Raw genomic sequence first — 18,018 nt, forward strand, 5'->3', positions numbered from 1 at the left:
ACAGACAGTGACATGCTGACAAATCGTCACTAAGGAGGCGAACACGGATTGTCAACAATGGAGCTCACAAATAGTTCATTGATAACATTCAAGAACATTTTGTGTACTTACAATGACGAACAATATTCAGTTGCTATATAAGGACAAAAAATATTCTGAGCAACAATCATTCCGTCTGAAGGAGTGTACGCGTATGTTATTTCGGTACAGCTGCAATTAAGCGAACGCCACACCTTACAATTCCGATGCTTGAGCGTGGATAATTAAGGTGCTAATCATCATAGCTTTGTCGTCATGCGCTGTCACCCAACCGCATTGTGCACATAGCATTTGCATAGAGAAGACAGTTTCGCACAGTGATAACAGCTTGTCGGTGTAAGTGGATCAATTAGAGCGCACACAAAGACTGAACTGATGCAGAAAATGATAAACGCAAGCGGGTGGTCACTGACTGAGAAAGAGGGGAAAAAAGAAACATAACCAAGGCCAGAGCCAGTTGATGACATCCTCAGACAGGAAGTAACCTCGAACTGGTCAGTCAGGTTTTTAGGTCAGGAGTAACCTTGAACCAAAACACTCAGTCACTTCCTCAGACAGGAAGTAACCTTGAACTGGTAAGCCAGTTTTTCAGATGGGCAATAACACTGAACAGATCCAGTTAGTTCCTAAGAGGGCCAGTAACCTTGAACCAAACTACTCAGTCACTTCCTCAGACAGGAAGTAACCTTGAACTGATAATCCAGTTTTTCAGATGGGCATCTAACAGATCCAGTTAGTTCCTAAGATGGCAAGTAACCAAACTACTCAGAATCAGCTTTATTGGCCAAATTTGTGCATGCCGAAAAAGGAATTCGACTCCGGTTGATCTCAGCCTCTATACAACATTTAAGTGACTAACAACATTCAGGTGACTAACAACATTTAAGTGACGAGAACAGGCTATTATTGCCCAGTGATGTCTCTGAGACGCTGAGTGGTGTGAGTTTATCAGAGCGCCAGTCTAGGGAAAGAAGGTGTGTCTGTGTCTGCTGGTTTTGGCGTACAGCGCTTTGTAACTTCATCCAGAGGGGAGTAGTTCGAACAGACTGTGACCTGGGTGAAAAGGGTCTGTAGAGATGTTACTTGCACGTTTCCTGGTCCTGGACAGGTACAAGTATTTCATAGATGGGAGGTTGGTCCCGATTATCTTTTCCGCAGTCCTGATTGTCCATTGCAGTCTGTGCTTGTCTTGTTTGGTGGCTGACCCAAACCAGACAGTCACTTCCCCAGACAGGAAGTAACCTTGAACTGGTAAGCCAGTTTTTCGGAAGGGGAATAACACTGAACAGATCCAATTAGTTCCTACGAGGGCAAGTAACCTTGGACTGGTCAGACAGTTTTTTAGATCAGGACAAAACTACTTGGCTAGTTCCTCAGACAAGGAGGAAAAGTAAGTTTTTAAAAGTGGAAGTAACCTTGATCAGAACGAGTCTGTCAATTACTGCGACAGGAAATACTACTGATCAGAACTAGCCAGTCACTTCCTCGGACAGGAAGAAACCTCAAAGAAAAGTATCCAGTGAGTGCATATTGGAAGGAAGGCATCTAGTCAGTACGACTGGAGCCAATCTCAAGTCAATAGCGACCAATGACAGAATGTTGCTGAGGATGTGGAGGCAGTGGACACTTGAGCCATCGCAGCATTGAAAAACATGCGCCTGACGTCGTCTCGGCGTCATTGCCGACTAGAAAAATATTCCAAGGGAATATTGGGAACATTTCTATTGTTTAAAATCAAATCAGATGGTAATTTCCCAGTGCGTAACCTGTTCGGTTTGTGAAACATTCAACATGACGTCAATTATCTAATTGAATAATTGCAGGCTGCAAAAAAATGTTCCTTGACAAGACGCTCAATGTCAAAGCAGCAGCAGCAGCAGCAACAGGTGGAGGAGGAGGAGGAGAAGGAGGAGGGGTAATTGAGGCCTTGCCTTAATGAGGGTGTGTCAAGAGTTTGGTTCCGCTCTTTATTAGCAAATTCTTCGCAGTTACAAGACCACATAGAACGTGGGAGCGCAACACCGACGCATAGATTTGTTAAGCTCCACCTGGGATATCCAACAACTTACTTGACTGAGAGTGGTGAGTACTTTCTCCATCTTCAAGAGCACATCCAAATTTGACCAAAGCTTAATGATGGGAAGAAAACTCCTTGCTTTTGACTTTGGTCAAAACTAGCATTACTCCCTGTACTTGAGTCCCAATAACCTGGGCGCCCCGAGAGTCCGAGCGGGATTGTCGGTGCGGACGAGGTCGGAAAGATGAGAAGGAGCAAGATGATGAAGGACCCTCAATGTGCGAAGAGCAAGTGTTTGAATGTGTTTGATTGGAGAAGGGATGTGATGTGACGGGTGTTGTGGGAGTGAGCAAGGGCTGTTTGGGTGGTGTGATGGGCGCAGGCGGCTGATGTTGCAGAGATGGAAGTTGGCAGAAGGTTGCAGATGTGCTTTTGGAGGCTGTCCAGGTCTACACCTGTACTCCTTAACCTGAGGGGAGGGGTGGAGCAGAGGTTTCTCAATGTTTGTCAAGGATACTTTTGAAGGCCAAGAGGACAATTGTCACTTTTGGTTGTGGAAAATTAGAAGAGAACCAGGCTTTGATGACTTTAATGAATGAGGGTCTTTGGATGAAAGCTCAGTCCCAAGTGACGGATAAGCTTGGAACTTGAGACTTTTCCAGACTTCAATGTATACTTTTCCCAACTCAGAGGCCACCTGTGGATCTGGGTGAGCTTCTCCAGTTTCTTGCAGTTTCTTTGAGCTCTGCCTCGCCTGGCTGCGCTGTGGGAAACCCACGGGGCCTTGCTCCAATATACTGGCGGGGTGACCGCATTTCGGTCGTCTCAATTTGTTCTCACTTGTTTGTTTTCCATAGCTGAAGGTAGAACAATGAAGAAAAAGCGGTTTGGCTGTTGTGGATTATCTTATTGAGTGGATTGCGTAAATATTGACACTTGTTTGAACATGATCCCTCTCACACACAGTCCAGCAGTACTTCTAACAATACAGCAGAAGAATGCAAGATCAAGGAGCTTTTAGAAAAGATAGAGCATTTCTGGAAAAAAACTGAAAGTTATCTTGAAATGTTTTTTTTCTCACCATTTTGACAGGATGCAATCACAATTAATTTGAGACGTCAGAGGCAGAAAGGCATCGCAATGATCATCAAAGCATTCATCTTGTTAGTTCTGCTTCTTGGTAAGTCATCTCAACTAAATAAATACCATATTAATCTTGAAGCTTGTTGTCGTGCAACATGTGTGACCAACAACTCAATGAAAACAGGAGCGGACACTCATCCAAATTGGAGCCGTCATCAACACGGCGCAAGCCGAGCGCTCCTCCAGCTGACTCCTGATGAAAATCAATCCCCTGGAAGCCAGCCCACAGGCAGCTCGGCAACAAATACCGCTGCCACTGGCACAGTGACCAACAGCGGTGCAACAAACAGTGCAGCAACGGTCTCCATGGCAACAAACAGTGTAGCAACCAGCAGTGGGGCAACCAACAGCGCAGTGACCAACAGCGGTGCAACAAACAGTGCAGCAACCGTCTCCTCCGCAACAAATAGCGCAGCGACCAACAGCGGTGCAACAAACAGTGCAGCAACCGTCTCCGCGGCAACAAACAGTGTAGCAACCAGCAGTGGGGCAACCAACAGCGCAGCGACCAACAGCGGTGCAACAAACAGTGCAGCAACCGTCTCCGCGGCAACAAACAGCGTAGCAACCAACAGCGGGGCAACCAACAGCGGTGCAACAAACAGCGGTGCAACAAACAGTGCAGCAACCGTCTCCTCCGCAACAAATAGCGCAGAGACCAACAGTGGTGCAACAAACAGTGCAGCAACCGTCTCCGCGGCAACAAACAGCGTAGCAACCAACAGCGGGGCAACCAACAGCGCAGCGACCAACAGCGGTGCAACAAACAGTGCAGCAACCGTCTCCTCCGCAACAAATAGCGCAGCGACCAACAGCGGTGCAACAAACAGTGCAGCAACCGTCTCCGCGGCAACAAACAGTGTAGCAACCAGCAGTGGGGCAACCAACAGCGCAGCGACCAACAGCGGTGCAACAAACAGTGCAGCAACCGTCTCCACGGCAACAAACAGCATAGCAACCAACAGCGCAGCGACCAACAGCGTTGCAACAAACAGTGCAGCAACCGTCTCCTCCGCAACAAACAGCATAGCAACCAGCAGCGGGGCAACAAACAGCGTAGCAAGCAACAGCCCAGGGACCAACAGCGTGGCAACCATCTCCGCGGCAACCAACAGTGCAGGGACCAACAGCGCAGTGACTGTCTCCACTGCAACCAACAGCGCAGCAACCGTCTCCACGGCAACCAACAGTGCGGCAACTGTCTCTGTGGCAACAAACAGTGTAGCAACAGTCTCCACGGCAACAAACAGCGTGGCAACCAGCAGCGGTGCAACAAACAGTGCAGCAACTGTCTCCGCGGTAACAAACAGTGTAGCAACCAGCAGCGGGGCAACCAACAGCGCAGCGACAAACAGCGGTGCAACAAACAGTGCAGCAACCGTATCCGCGGCAACAAACAGCGTAGCAACCAACAGCCCAGGGACCAACAGCGTGGCAACCTTGTCTGCGGCAACAAACAGCGCAGCAACCGTCTCCACGGCAACCAACAGCCCAGGGACCAGCAGCGTAGCGACTGTCTCCACTGCAACCAACAGCCCAGCAACCGTCTCCACGGCAACCAACAGCGCGGCAACCAACAGCGCGGCAACCAACAGCGCAGCGACCAACAGCGCAGGAACCGTCTCCGTGGCAACCAACAGCGCAGGGACTAACAGCGCAGCAACCGTCTCTGCGGCAACCAGCAGCGCAGCAACCGTCTCTGTGGCAACAAACAGCGCAGCAACCGTCTCTGCGGCCACCAACAGTGCAGGGACCAGCAGCGGAGTGACTGTCTCCACTGCAACCAACAGCGCAGCGACTGTCTCCACTGCAACCAACAGCGCAGCAACCGTCTCCACTGCAACCAACAGCGCAGCAACCGTCTCCATGGCAACCAACAGCGCAGCGACTGTCTCCACTGCAACCAACAGTGCAGCAACTGTCTCCATGGCAACCAACAGTGCAGGGACCAGCAGTGCAGCGACTGTATCCACTGCAACCAACAGCGCAGCAACCGTCTCCACGGCAACCAACAGCGCAGGAACCAACAGCGCACCGACTGTCTCCACTGCAACCAACAGCCCAGCAACCGTCTCCATAGCAACTAACAGTGCGGCAACCAACAGCGCAGCAACCGTCTCCACTGCAACCAACAGCGCAGCAACCGTCTCCATGGCAACCAACAGCGCAGCGACTGTCTCCACTGCAACCAACAGCGCAGCAACTGTCTCCATGGCAACCAACAGTGCAGGGACCAGCAGTGGAGCGACTGTATCCACTGCAACCAACAGCGCAGCAACCGTCTCCACGGCAACCAACAGCGCAGGAACCAACAGCGCACCGACTGTCTCCACTGCAACCAACAGCCCAGCAACCGTCTCCATAGCAACTAACAGCGCGGCAACCAGCAGCGCAGCAACCGTCTCTGTGGCAACAAACAGCGCAGCAACCGTCTCTGCGGCAACTAACAGCGCAGGGACCAGCAGCGCAGCGACTGTCTCCACTGCAACCAACAGCGCAGCAACCAACAGCGTAGGGACCAGCAGCGCAGCGACTGTCTCCACTGCAACCAACAGCGCAGCAACCTTCTCCACGGCAACCAACAGTGCAGGGACCAGCAGCGCAGCGACTGTCTCCGCTGCAACCAACAGCCCAGCAACCATCTCCATGGCAACCGATGTGTCACCCACCGATAGCACAGCCAGTCCCGACACAGTGTCCACCACCGATAGCACAGCCACTCCCAACACAGTGTTAACCACCGATAGCACAGCCACTCCCGACACAGTGTCCACCACCGATAGCACAGCCACTCCCAACACAGTGTTAACCACCGATAGCACAGCCACTCCCGACACAGTGTCCACCACCGATAGCACAGCCACTCCCAACACAGTGTTAACCACCGATAGCACAGCCACTCCCGACACAGTGTCAACCACCGATAGCACAGCCACTCCCAACACAGTGTTAACCACCGATAGCACAGCCACTCCCGACACAGTGTCCACCACCGATAGCACAGCCACTCCCAACACAGTGTTAACCACCGATAGCACAGCCACTCCCGACACAGTGTCAACCACTGATATCATAGCCCCTCCTGACATAATGTCAACCACCAATGACCCGGCCACTACCGCAACACCCATGGAATCCATTACACAAGTGGCAATCCGAAGATCAGCAGAGACAGCGGTAGTGGCGTCCACAACTGCCGCATCGACAGCAGCGTTATTGGCCAGTTCAGCAGCGGCAGCAACTGCCGCGGCCTCAGGGGGGTCCTCACAAGCAGAAGCCGCATCACAAGAGGCTTTGTCCGCTGCGGACAGGGCGGCCAATGCGGCGCTGGAGTTTGCGCAAGGCAGTATCAACGTGGACGAGGCCGCAGCCGCGGCAGCCAATGCCGCCGCCGCATCTGAAAGTGCTGCAGCGACAGCAGAGGGAGCTGCACAGGGAGCAAGCGGGAACTTGTCCACGCTGGCACTCCAACTGTCCCAAGCGGCACAAAATGCAGCAATCATCGCCAGGTCCGCCGCAAACACATCCGCCTTAGCGGCAGACGTGATGGGCCCGGAACTCACGGCAGACGAGGCAATGACCATCATACAAGATGCCAGAAATGCCACCCAACAGGCCGAGTTGGCAGCGCAAGATCTCCGAGCTTTACTTAATTCAGAAGACCTCCCGCCAGATGTTGAGGCGAGCGTCCGCCAAGCCATCATGGCGGCTGAGAGATCGGCCGCAGTGGCAGAAGAAACGGCGGCTCAGGCGCAAATTGCGCTCGACACTGCTGACCGAGCTGCGGCGCCCAGCGGAGGAGAAACGGAAGCTGAGTTAGCCGGCCAATTAGCGCTCCTCCAAATCCAAACTGCAGCGCAAAGCGCAGGCGCAGCAGCAGAAGCTGCGGGAGAACCACCCGAAGCTGTACAAGCTTCAAACCAAGCCTCCCTGGCGGCCGCGGCAGCGTCCCTCGCTGCCTCGGCAGCGGCCGTCACCGGGCAAGCCACCGGAGCTGATCTTGACGGTGTCATCAACACTGCTTTGGAAAGGGCGGAGGAGGCAAATCTTGCAGCGCAGTCGGTTGCCAATGGAGACGCAGAGCCGCAGGTGGCCAGAGATGCCGCGGCCAGAGCCGCGGACGCGGCAGAGGTGGTGGCCGAAGCGGCGCGGAATGCCTCGTCAGCGGGAAGAATCGAAGGGGAAGCGGCCCAGGTGTCCCTGGACGCGGCGGCGCTGGCCAGGCAAGCGGCGACGGCAGGACCTGATGAATTTGAGGACACCGCCACACAGTTTGCAAACACATCGAGAAATGCTGCAGAATTATTTGGAAGTCAGCTGTCATCTATGCTGACTCCTGAAGTATTTACAGCAGTTCAGGAGGCAGAGCAGGTGGCCTTGTTGGCAGAAGCTACAGGGATCGTAGCAGGAAGTGCGAACGACTCTGAAGGCGCAAGAGCCCTCACCAGAGCCGCAAACACAATGACACAAAGAGCTATGGAGATGGTGAGCAATCTGCCGGAAGGAACGGCGCTGAGCTTGGCACAAGATTCACTAGGAGTCAGCTTGACGGCCTCGGCCGCAGCGGTAACCGCCACGTGCTCGGCGGCTGCGGCCGCGGTCGGAGCAGAATCGGCAGCCAGAGCCGCCTTGGACGCTGCAGAAGATGCAGCGAGTGCCGCCACCTCACTGAGCAACGGTCAAGGCAGCCTGAGCTCCACAGTGGACACTGGAGTGGCAGCGTCCCTGGAAGCCAATAACGCCGCCCAGGCGGCCATATCAGCATCGCAAAACGGATCGGCCTTGGACATGGAGCTGGCCGATCTGGCCGCCGAGGCAGCCCAAATAGCATCTAGGGCAACGGAATCGGCACAAAGCGTGGCCTCGGCCCAAGCGACGATGCAAACCATAGTGGACGCCCGCCAAGTGGCCAGACAAGTGGACGACGACTGGAGGAACTTGACGGCACGGGTGCAGGGCATGGTGATGAATGCTCCGCAGGGAGGCTGCGGGGGCCTGGCGGAGCAGCTGTCCATCCTGACCGTGGCGTCAACGGGGCTGTTGTGCACCAACTCAACCAGCCAGGTGGCAGACTTGGCCGTGATGACGACATCGGCGGAGCAGCGCCTGGGCACCGACACAGAACGCATGCAAGCTCTGGCGTCCGCGACGGCCTCGTTCTCAAATTTGGCTGTGCGGACGGCGGACACGTTGTTGGCCACGTCTCCACAAGTCAATGGCGCTAACGTCCAGATGCTCTCACTTGCTGCCATGTTAGCCGCCACCCTGCTCCCTCTGATCTTGTGAGGACTGTTTTAAATCAAGGACTTGAGTGCAGAAAGCCACTTATTTATGTTTGTGATATAATGTACGGTTGATGTATGCCCCTCAATCTTTATTCGGTCACGTTGGCTAAAGGCAAATGTGCTGTACTGTTGGAACGTCATTGTGAAAGTAGAAAGCGAGGCAACGAGTGCACGAGCTGCACCTCGACGTACGCCGAGTGTTTAGCAATTACGTGTGAGATGAAAATGTGACGAAAGAAGCAAGCACTGAGCATGATGGACTAATGTGATGTCGGAGCCACACCCACGCCTAAGACGACGCGCATCACTTGAAACTTGGACGATGGCATTTTTGTGATGCCGTGATGTTTTACTGACCCAAGCCAATAAAAAAGACCAGACTGATTACTTGCTTTGTGCCATTTCAATTCAGAAGGTGTTCACCCTAAGCCTCACCCTGTCGGAATCATTTGCTCAAATGTTCTCGAAGGGTCCCTGCCAAGTTAAAAGGCGCCAGCTCCGTAAGAATGGCATTTTGCGATCAAGAGAGAAGAAGCCAAACCAAGATTGCAACATGAGAACATGAGACCTTCCGTCCCTTGGGCTCGCGCGGATGAGAAACGGAGCGGCGAGCGGGTGCAACGGGGCGCGGGCACCACTCTTTGCTCACGGGCTTCAAGCGAATGGGGGCAAATACCTACACCAACGCCGCCACCAGAAGTCCCTCAACGTCGAGGGTTGCGCCACCGAATGACCGTACCGATCGCAAATGCCGGGGGGAACCGACCCGAGCTTCCCGATGAGGATTTTGTGCTCATACAAAGGTTTGTTAGCCCGCCCCCAAGTTGCTACAATTGTCGCTGCACGTAGCCATTTCTTGTGAAGGTCTGGGATCTTCCCCGTGTTGAGCTTGAGGGCTGTGCTCATGCCGTCCTGATTGAAAGGGACGTTGTGCTGGAGTTGTTTGCAAACGTCACCTGCGGACACCAGGGGGCGCACAGCACTTGACAAAGCGAACAGTGGCAGTTCTACACTGAATTACACCCCGGGCGAGACTACTTCCAAGCACAACTTCTTAGCAAGTATGGGCACTCAGTCTGCAGCTGAAGTGGGCGCTAACTTGCCAATTCCCTTGAAGGGGGCGCTAAATTGCCAATTCCCTACACAGTGAGTGATAAACACTGCTAAAACTGTTTTGCAGCGCAATTTTATTTGGGGGTGGGGAGGAGGGTGGCTCGTGCCGCCCCACACGTGACACAAAAAAATGCCGCCCTGGGCAGCCCGCTACTGCGACCGAGGCGCCATCTAACGGCCATCTGATGGGGCGCAGGCAGCTGAGGTGTGGAAGCTCAAACTCCGGCCACCCTTTGAATCGCAGAGCGGAAAGTCGTCCGGCGTTCTTCCTCTCGGTCAAGGCAAGTCTGCTCCAGGTGCATGGACATCTCACAGAGCACGCAGCAGCCAAATTGTGCGTCAGCGTCCGAGGCACCAGGGCAGGGCTTGGTGGACGTTTTCCAGCAGCAGACGCTCAAGGGCGGAGACCGGCAAGTGTATCGGTTTGCTGCATGGCTTCAGGAAAATAGCAGGCTTGCTATTGTAGGCGCCCACAGAAAAGGGACCGCCATTAACATTTGACGGGGTGACCTAACCTGACCCTCATTCAGCTCAGTCCCAGTGGGCGGGCTGCGTCACGTCAAGTTGAAGCCATCTTGTGCGCGAGGCGAGGTGGCTTTTCTGCTACAGCAGTTGATGAGAAGATGCCAAATGCACTGCGGCATGTCTGAGCCAGCCAGAGAATGAATTGTGCTAGATAGTCTGCTTGCTCCACACCGAGACATGTCAGTATGGCGGCTCTTTTCGCCCATCCCATACCAACCCTAACCACAACCCTAACCCAAGCCTAACCCTAACAATACCATTAGCCTGTGGCCTTAGGTGCGGTCAGTCAAGTGACCCGTTGTCCGAAACGAAACAATGTCAAAGATGGAACGTGTTGGATAAGTCCTGACACGTGTGGGGAGAGCTAATGACACGGAATGTAGTCTACCAATAAGTGCCCCAACTGAGGAACAAGGAAACGGCCATAAATAGTAGATAATGACACGAGCAATTAGCTACCTAGAAGAACTCAATTCTGTGAACCGGAGTGTCCGCAATCACGCAGTGTTTCTTTCCTCAAGTTCCGCATTGAAGGCCTTGCTTCTGCAACGCAATCTTTTCATATTAAGGGAGTGCAACCACGGCAACTGTCAAATGCCATATTTGTTGTCATCTCGTGAGCGAGCATCCTGACCAAATAAGCAATCTCTCTGGATAGGATGAGGTGTGAAGCGGGCCTCAGAACAAGCTCATGCACTCCTCTCCATTGGGTCTCATATGAATCAAAGCGTGCAGAGCTTTCTGACTCTGAAAACGCTGAAAAGGGGCTACGCTTAACAAAACTGATGAACGCGGAGCAGGGGCGCACCACCAGGATCCTCCTCAGTGTGCCAGCCAGTTTTCTGGGCTGCATGTCTTGAAATCAGCATGGCTTGGGCCAGCCAATGGCCCAACTGCATCCAATTGCAAGGCGAGTAGTAGGCCATCTATGACTGCACCAAAAGTGGCCACGAGCTATACTCCGCCCTCTCCGTCTAAAAAAACAACAACAACCTATTCAATAATGCGACCAGCGTGGTGCAGTTGCGCGGTGGGCGACGCGTTAAGGGTTGCGCGTTCGGCGGTGCGCTGCAGTTGCGCGATCGGACAAATATGTGCAAATGAAAAAATGCTTAAAAAAGACGTTTTTTTTTTGTCTTGATACGGATCAAATTTTTTTACATTATTTGTAATGGCAAAAATGGATTCGATATTCGACCGATTCGCTTCTCGAAACGCCTTCTGGAACAGATTGTGGTCAAAAACCAAGGTTGGACTGTATTTTTGCTATTCTTGTTAAAATCACACTTACATGTGAACTGGATATGACAATAATAACACATAGTGAGGGCGGCTCGGTGGAGCACTGGGTAGCACGTCCGCCTCACAGTTAGGAGGGTGTGGGTTCGATTTGCATGTTTTCCCCGGGCCTGCGTGGGTTTTCTCCGGGCACTCCGGTTTCCTCCCACATTCCAAAAACATGCTTGATTGAAGATTCCAAATTGTCCCTGGGTGTGAGTGTGAGTGCGATTGGTTGTCTGTCTCTGTGTGCCCTGCGATTGGCTGGCAACCAGTTCAGGGTGTCCCCCGCCTACTGCCCGATGACGGCTGGGATAGGCTCCAGCACGCCCGCGACCCCCGTAGGGACTAAGCGGTTCAGAAAATGGATGGATGAATGGAACATATAGTGAAAGCCAAATTGAGCAAATTGGCTATTTCAGAAGTGTGTGTCAAACTGGTAGCCCTTTGCCTTAATCAGTACCCAAGAAGTACGTAGCTCTCGGTTTAAGAAAGGTTGGTGACCCCCTGATCTAAAGAAACACGACATTACAGACAGATGACAAAAAACACTAGATATTATATACGTCAGCTTAACTACGGAAATTAGTTAATATAGCCACAGTGTTTGAACACTGGAACACCGACATAGAGACAGACAGCAGTTCAGTCTAACTGCATAGCCTGTCAGTGTAGGCAGCCGTGTGATTACGCAATCCTCAGAGGAGGCAAGGCAGGAAGTTGGCAAAGCAGACTTTGACTTTGACTTTGAATTGTCTTCGGTTTTAAAATAACTATAAAAATTCAGCGATTTTGGTTCAAAATGATAGATAAACTACTGAAATTAAAAGGAAAATGACTATATAATAAAAATAATTGAATTTGGTTTTTCCCCTTTTCATGGCAGGGGAGGCACAGCCTTGCCTCCTCTGACCGCACGTCACTGCCTTGGCCTTTGAGGCCTTTGTACGAGAAATTGAGCTCCCCTCATTTGCACGGCTGCAGTCGGGTCGAGGAGCTGACTAGCCGAGTGCCCCTATGGCAAAGCAAAGCGAGCCGTTTGTCGGTAAAGCTGATCTGAGATTGCGTCTCCAGTAGACCTGACTCATTGCGCTTGCCATTGTTCCCGAGCCGGTTGGAGCGAGGAACGAGGGAAGGGTCATGGACGAGCAAAGTCGTCCAACCCGCTTTTGGATAACCGCAGTGTTCTCGGAGCCTTCCGAGGTAAGGCAAATGAAAGCTTAGGAGTGGATGTGTGGACCGGCTGTCTGTCCATTTGAGAAGCTTGTGCAGAGTCCTCGCCAGGCGATAGCAACCTTTGTAAATTTTTCAACTGAAACTAACTATGACGTCAATCGCTAATTGATGGATTACGAAACAATGCGGCTCGACTGGATACGCGTCTTGATTACGCACGCAGCGGGTGCAAACAATTAATTTTCTAAGACGAAGGTGTGGTGGTGAAACAATTGGGGCCTCGCCTCAGTGAGGGTTGGACACCGGTTAATGTCACGGTCTTAATTAGTGATCGCGAGTTGTCTGGGAGGCGACATAAAACGTCGGCGCGAGACAGAGAGTGAGAAACACATTCATCAGAGCTCTACTCAGGCTGTTGGCAGCGGACCTGACTGAGACGTAAGTAGTGAGAGGAGATCCCGAGTTCCCGTTGCAATCGCGCAAAAAAGCTTGAAGGACGTATCTGCAGTGACACGGAAGACGTTGGACATTGAATTTGAAGCCCACCTGTCTGCTGCGGGTCAGCTTTTTTTTTATGCACTTCAAGATTTGAAGATGAGCACAGTGAAAGAACAGATCGTTAAAAAAAGATTGTTATTAAGGCAGCATTAAGTGGATCGAGGCTTCGGTCTTCTCGGGTGCCAGGTCTGGGTGGGTGCTTTTGCTGTGTGCTGTGACCGCGGACTTTGTAACAAAGGGCGTGAGCGGGTCGTCGGCTTGCGCTTCGGCTCCCTTCGGGGGCTTTGTTTGCGCTGTCTACCTCAGTCTTTTCCTTTGCGGCAAGGACGTTGTCGCGGCCGAAGCCAAGACCTCGCTGGGATCAGTCCCTATGTAGAAAGTCAAAGACAAGGTCGGTTTTCAGCTCCATGTCTGGAAATGCCACACCCGTTGAGATTGGCACGCTTGCCAGGTGTTACGCAAGTTAGCCACAATGAAGGGCGACGTCAGGTTGAAGGGCTCTCTGAGCCTCTTGTGCTAATTTGCCACTGTTGTGTCAATTTGCAATCTTTTGGTAAAAAAGCAAAGTCGACTGAAGTTCACCCTGTACTCTTTTCCCCTTTTTATCATTTGTACAGCAATCAACAAACTCCTTTGCTTGGTCACTTCAGAGACTGGAAAAGCACGAGGATGAACATCAAAACTTTTGTTGGAGTCATTTTGTTATTTGGTAAGTAATCTGACCAGACGATTGTAATAAAGAGCTGTCATCATATAAGATATCTGACAAAACATGACAACCGAAACAGGAACAATGTCTGAGGGACTTCAGCAACATGGCTGGGGTGGGAGAGTGCTCCTTCAGTTGGATCTCACCCCTGATGATAACGGCCCAATTGCAACCACCGCGACTACAGGGTCAACCACCGACACCACAGGGTCAACCACCGTCAGCACAGGGTCAACCATCGTCGACACAGGGTCAACCACCGACGGCGCAGCCACTCCCACTCCCGTCGCAGTGACAACCACCGATGGTACAACCAGTACCCAAATAGTGACTGAAACCGTTGCACAAGTGGCAATTCGAAGATCAGCAGAGACAGCGGTAGCGGCGTCCACAACTGCTGCATCAACAGCAGCGTTACTGGCCAGCTCAGCTGCGGCGGCAACCGCCGCGGCCTCAGGGGGGTCCTTGCTAGCAGAAGCCGCTGCAGAAGAGGCTTCGTCCGCTGCGGACGGGGCGGCCGATGCGGCGCTGGAGTTTGCGCAAGGCAGTATCAATGCGGGCGAGGCCGCAGCTGCGGCGGCCGATGCTGCCGCTGCGGCTGAAAACGCTGCAGTGACTTCACAGGGGGCTGCGCAGGGAGCAAATGGGGACTTGTCCACGCTGGCACTCCAACTGTCCCAAGCAGCAGGAAATGCAGCAACCATCGCCAGGTCCGCCGCAAACACATCCGCCTTAGCGGCCAACGTGATGGGCTCGGAACTCACAGCAAATGAGGCAATGTCCATCATACAAGACGCCAGAAACGCCAACCAACAGGCCGGGTCGGCAGCACAAGAACTCCGAGCTTTACTCGATTCAGAAAACCTCCCGCCAGATGTCGAGGCAAGCGTCCGCCAAGCCATCATAGCGGCCGAAAGTTCGGCCGCGTTGGCAGAAGAAACGGCAGCTCAGGCGCAAGCTGCGCTCGACACGGCAGACCAAGCTGCGGCGCCCAGTGATGGAGACACGGAAGCTGAGTTAGCCGGCCAATTAGCGCTCCTCCAAATCCAAACTGCAGCACAAAGCGCAGGCGCAGCAGCAGAAGCTGCGGGAGAACCACCCGGAGCTGTACAAGCTTCAAGACAAGCCTCCCTGGCGGCCGCGGCAGCGTCCCTCGCTGCCTCGGCAGCGGCCGTCACCGGGCAAGCCACCGGAGCTGATCTTGACGGTGTCATCAACACTGCTTTGGAAAGGGCGGAGGAGGCAAATCTTGCAGCCCAGTCGGTTGCCAATGGAGACGCAGAGCCGCAGGTGGCCAGAGATGCCGCGGCCGCTGCCGCGAATGCAGCAGAGGCGGTGGCCGAAGCAGCGCGACAAGCCTCGTCGACGGGAAGCATCGATGGGGAAGCGGCACAGGTGTCGCTGGATGCGGCGGAGCTGGCCAGCAAAGCGGTGACGGTGGAACCCGATGAATTTGACGACACTGCTGCACAGTTTGCAACGGTTGCAAGGAATGCTAGAGAACTATTTTCAAATCGGTTGTCATCCATGCTGCCGCCTGAAACGTTGACGGCCATTCAGGGTGCAGAAGAGGTGGCGGCGCTGGCGGAAGTTGCAGGAGTCGCAGCCGAAGCAGCAGACAATTTATCAGGCGCACAAAGTTTAGTGGCGGTCACAAATGCAACAACACGATCAGCGATGGAGATGGTGCGCGACCTACCGGAAGGAACGGCGCTGAGCTTGGCCCGAGATTCATTAGGGGTCGGCTTGACGGCCTCGGCCGCGGCAGTAAGCGCCACGTGCTCGGCGGCTGCGGCGGCAGCCGGAGCAGAATCGGCAGCCAGAGTTGCCTTGAGTGCCGCAGAGGATGCGGCGAGCGCTGCCACCTCACTGAGCAACGGTCAAGGCAGCCTGAGTTCCACAGTGGACGCCGGACTGGCGGCGTCCCGTGAAGCCAATAACGCTGCCCAGGCAGCCATGTCAGCATCGCAAAACGGTTCGGCCCTGGACATGGAGCTGGCCGGCCTGGCCGCCGAGGCGGCCCAAATAGCGTCTAGGGCAACTGAGTCGGCGCAAAGCGTGGCCTCGGCCGAAGCAACGACGCAAACCATAGTGAACGCCCGCCAAGTGGCCAGACAAGTAGACGACGACTGGAGGAACTTGACGGCGCGGGTGCAGGGCATGCTGACGGATGATCCACAAGGAGGCCTCGGGGGGCTTTTGAATCAGCTGGCCTTGCTGAACGTAGCGTCCACAACGCAGGCGACCACCGAGGCCACCAGGCAGGTGGCAGACTTGGCCGTGACGACGACAACCACGACGGGCCCGCTCCTCAACGCCGAGACGGCCACCATGCAATCTCTGGCGAGAGTGGCGGCCTCCACTGCCAACTTGGCCGTGAGAGGAGCAGACACCTCACTGGCCAACTTTGTACAAACCAGTGGCGCCCGGCGCCCCTCACTCAGTGCCGCCACCGCCACCGCTGCCACCGCCGCCCTGCTCGTGTTCATGCTCTAAAATCTGTTTTCAATTTTGTAAATGTGTACATTGAGGGAAGAAATGTATCTGCTTGTCCTCGTGTTACGATTTGTATTTCAAATGTGCTCGTCATATATATTCACTCGCATTGGCCCAAGTGAACCCCATTTGTCTGCCGGGACGCCATCATGAACGTCAGCGACCATGACTGCATGAATTGTGCTTCCGGTACTTTTGGGACGCACTTGAAAGAACATGTCGGAGTTGCGCGTCAGACCCGATGAAGACAAGTGACGAGTTGGACTCGCCTCACACATCATCGTGAAGCCAAGCGCGGAGAGGAAATGATCGTGCGTGGCTTCTAATAGGTGGAACGAGGGTGACGTGGCGCAGACAAACTTATCCGTCCGTTCATCCATCTTCATTGATGTAACACTGTTCCCTTCTTGGCTGGACACAATAAAAGAGAAATGAACTTGTGGTATATGGTTTTAGTTGCTTCGCTGGTCTCCAAAAAACACTCGGTGGTCGGTGGCTGTTTCCAGACAAATAAGCACTTCAGGGACCACGGCTGATTGGGAAAAGATTTTATTCAACCGATGTCAGAGTGAAGTCTTTCCAAAAAGTTGAGTGGCCCAAGGCATGGATGTAAAAAAGCCCCCCAATCCCTGTCAGGCCCGTATCTTTTATACCTGGCAAGGAGCTGATGTCATGGCTTTGTGCACCAGCTGTGGTTTTCAATCTACTAGTTTACTTCAGTCCTAAAAAAGGAGATCTTGACCAGCGCTGTTGGTGATGGACGACAACAGCCACTTTACCTTATTATAGGATTGCACACATTGCTGAAACTGAATTCTCCCTGACCAGCAAATATAGAATAGAATCGTGTCACTGACGCCAGGTGGACATTCTAAGGCCACCTACAGGAATAGAGAGGGAATTCCAAATTACACTTCAAACTCAATGCCTCCTCTTTGCTTCTCTGCAGTGCGAAACCTTAAGGTGCTGCCATAGGTCTGTTAACACCGTAAAAAGCCCACACGTTTCACACAAAGCATGTCGGACTGTTAACACAAGCCAACACGATCGTCGGGGAACGTCGACTGCAGATGTCCTCATGTCATCACTGACCCGATACACCGTAGGCACCGTGTCGCAGTCCATATTTGCGTGAACTCGTAAAATAATACATACATACAGTAATCCCTCGTTTATCACGGATAATTGGTTCCAGGACCACGCGCGATATGTGAAAATCCGCGAAGTAGTCACCCTTTTTTAAAACATACATTGTTTGTGTATCAATAAGTGTATATTAAAACATATAAGGGTATATGTTATCATTAGAACATTAAATAATAGTTTCAAATATACAAATACTATATTAATACGTAGTATAAATGACATACAGAAGATAAGTATAAATAATATGAATATAAATACAGTGGAGCCTCGGTTTTCGAACACAATCCGTTCCAGAAAGCTGTTCGAGAAGTGAACCGTTCGAATTCTGAATAATATTTCCCCTTTACAAAAAATAGAAAAAAATTCAAGCCTTTTTTAAGCATTTTTTCATTTGCGCATTTTTGTCCAATCGCGGAACTGCAGCGCACCGCCGAACGCGCAACCGTAGCGCGTCGCCCACCGCGCAACTGCACCGCGCTGGTCGCATTATTGTGACAGAGCGGTCGATAAAATTTAGAAAATATTTTTAAAGTCTTAATATACTTTCCAAAATTTAAGTGGACCTCAGTGCACAGGGAGCTTAATTTGGTCCG

General features: G+C 52.7%; 2 protein-coding genes across 4 annotated transcripts; both read left to right on the forward strand.

The window, feature by feature from the left end:
* The first annotated feature begins 1,981 nt into the window (after positions 1–1,981).
* Positions 1,982–8,871, forward strand: LOC148380392 (uncharacterized). Its single transcript, XM_088365153.1, has 3 exons — positions 1,982–2,121; positions 3,149–3,236; positions 3,324–8,871. Exons 2-3 carry the CDS (start codon positions 3,197–3,199, stop codon positions 8,483–8,485), a joined length of 5,202 nt encoding a protein of 1,733 aa, XP_088221279.1. The 5' UTR covers positions 1,982–2,121; positions 3,149–3,196; the 3' UTR covers positions 8,486–8,871.
* Positions 8,872–9,778: 907 nt separating this feature from the next.
* LOC148380393 (uncharacterized) lies at positions 9,779–16,724 on the forward strand. 3 transcript variants are annotated; one of them, XM_088365182.1, is made up of 3 exons: positions 9,779–9,878; positions 13,692–13,783; positions 13,863–16,724. In XM_088365182.1, exons 2-3 carry the CDS (start codon positions 13,744–13,746, stop codon positions 16,277–16,279), a joined length of 2,457 nt encoding a protein of 818 aa, XP_088221308.1. In that variant the 5' UTR covers positions 9,779–9,878; positions 13,692–13,743; the 3' UTR covers positions 16,280–16,724. The 3 variants fall into 3 exon arrangements, with proteins under 3 accessions (XP_088221308.1, XP_088221306.1, XP_088221307.1); XM_088365180.1 differs by lacking the exon at positions 9,779–9,878 and adding an exon at positions 12,855–13,014; XM_088365181.1 differs by lacking the exon at positions 9,779–9,878 and adding an exon at positions 12,994–13,135.
* The last annotated feature ends 1,294 nt before the right edge of the window (positions 16,725–18,018 follow it).

Source organism: Syngnathus floridae, chromosome 21, assembly GCF_059516105.1.
Source record: "Syngnathus floridae isolate MCC-2025c chromosome 21, RoL_Sflo_1.0, whole genome shotgun sequence".
Classification (NCBI taxonomy): Eukaryota; Metazoa; Chordata; class Actinopteri; order Syngnathiformes; family Syngnathidae; genus Syngnathus; species Syngnathus floridae.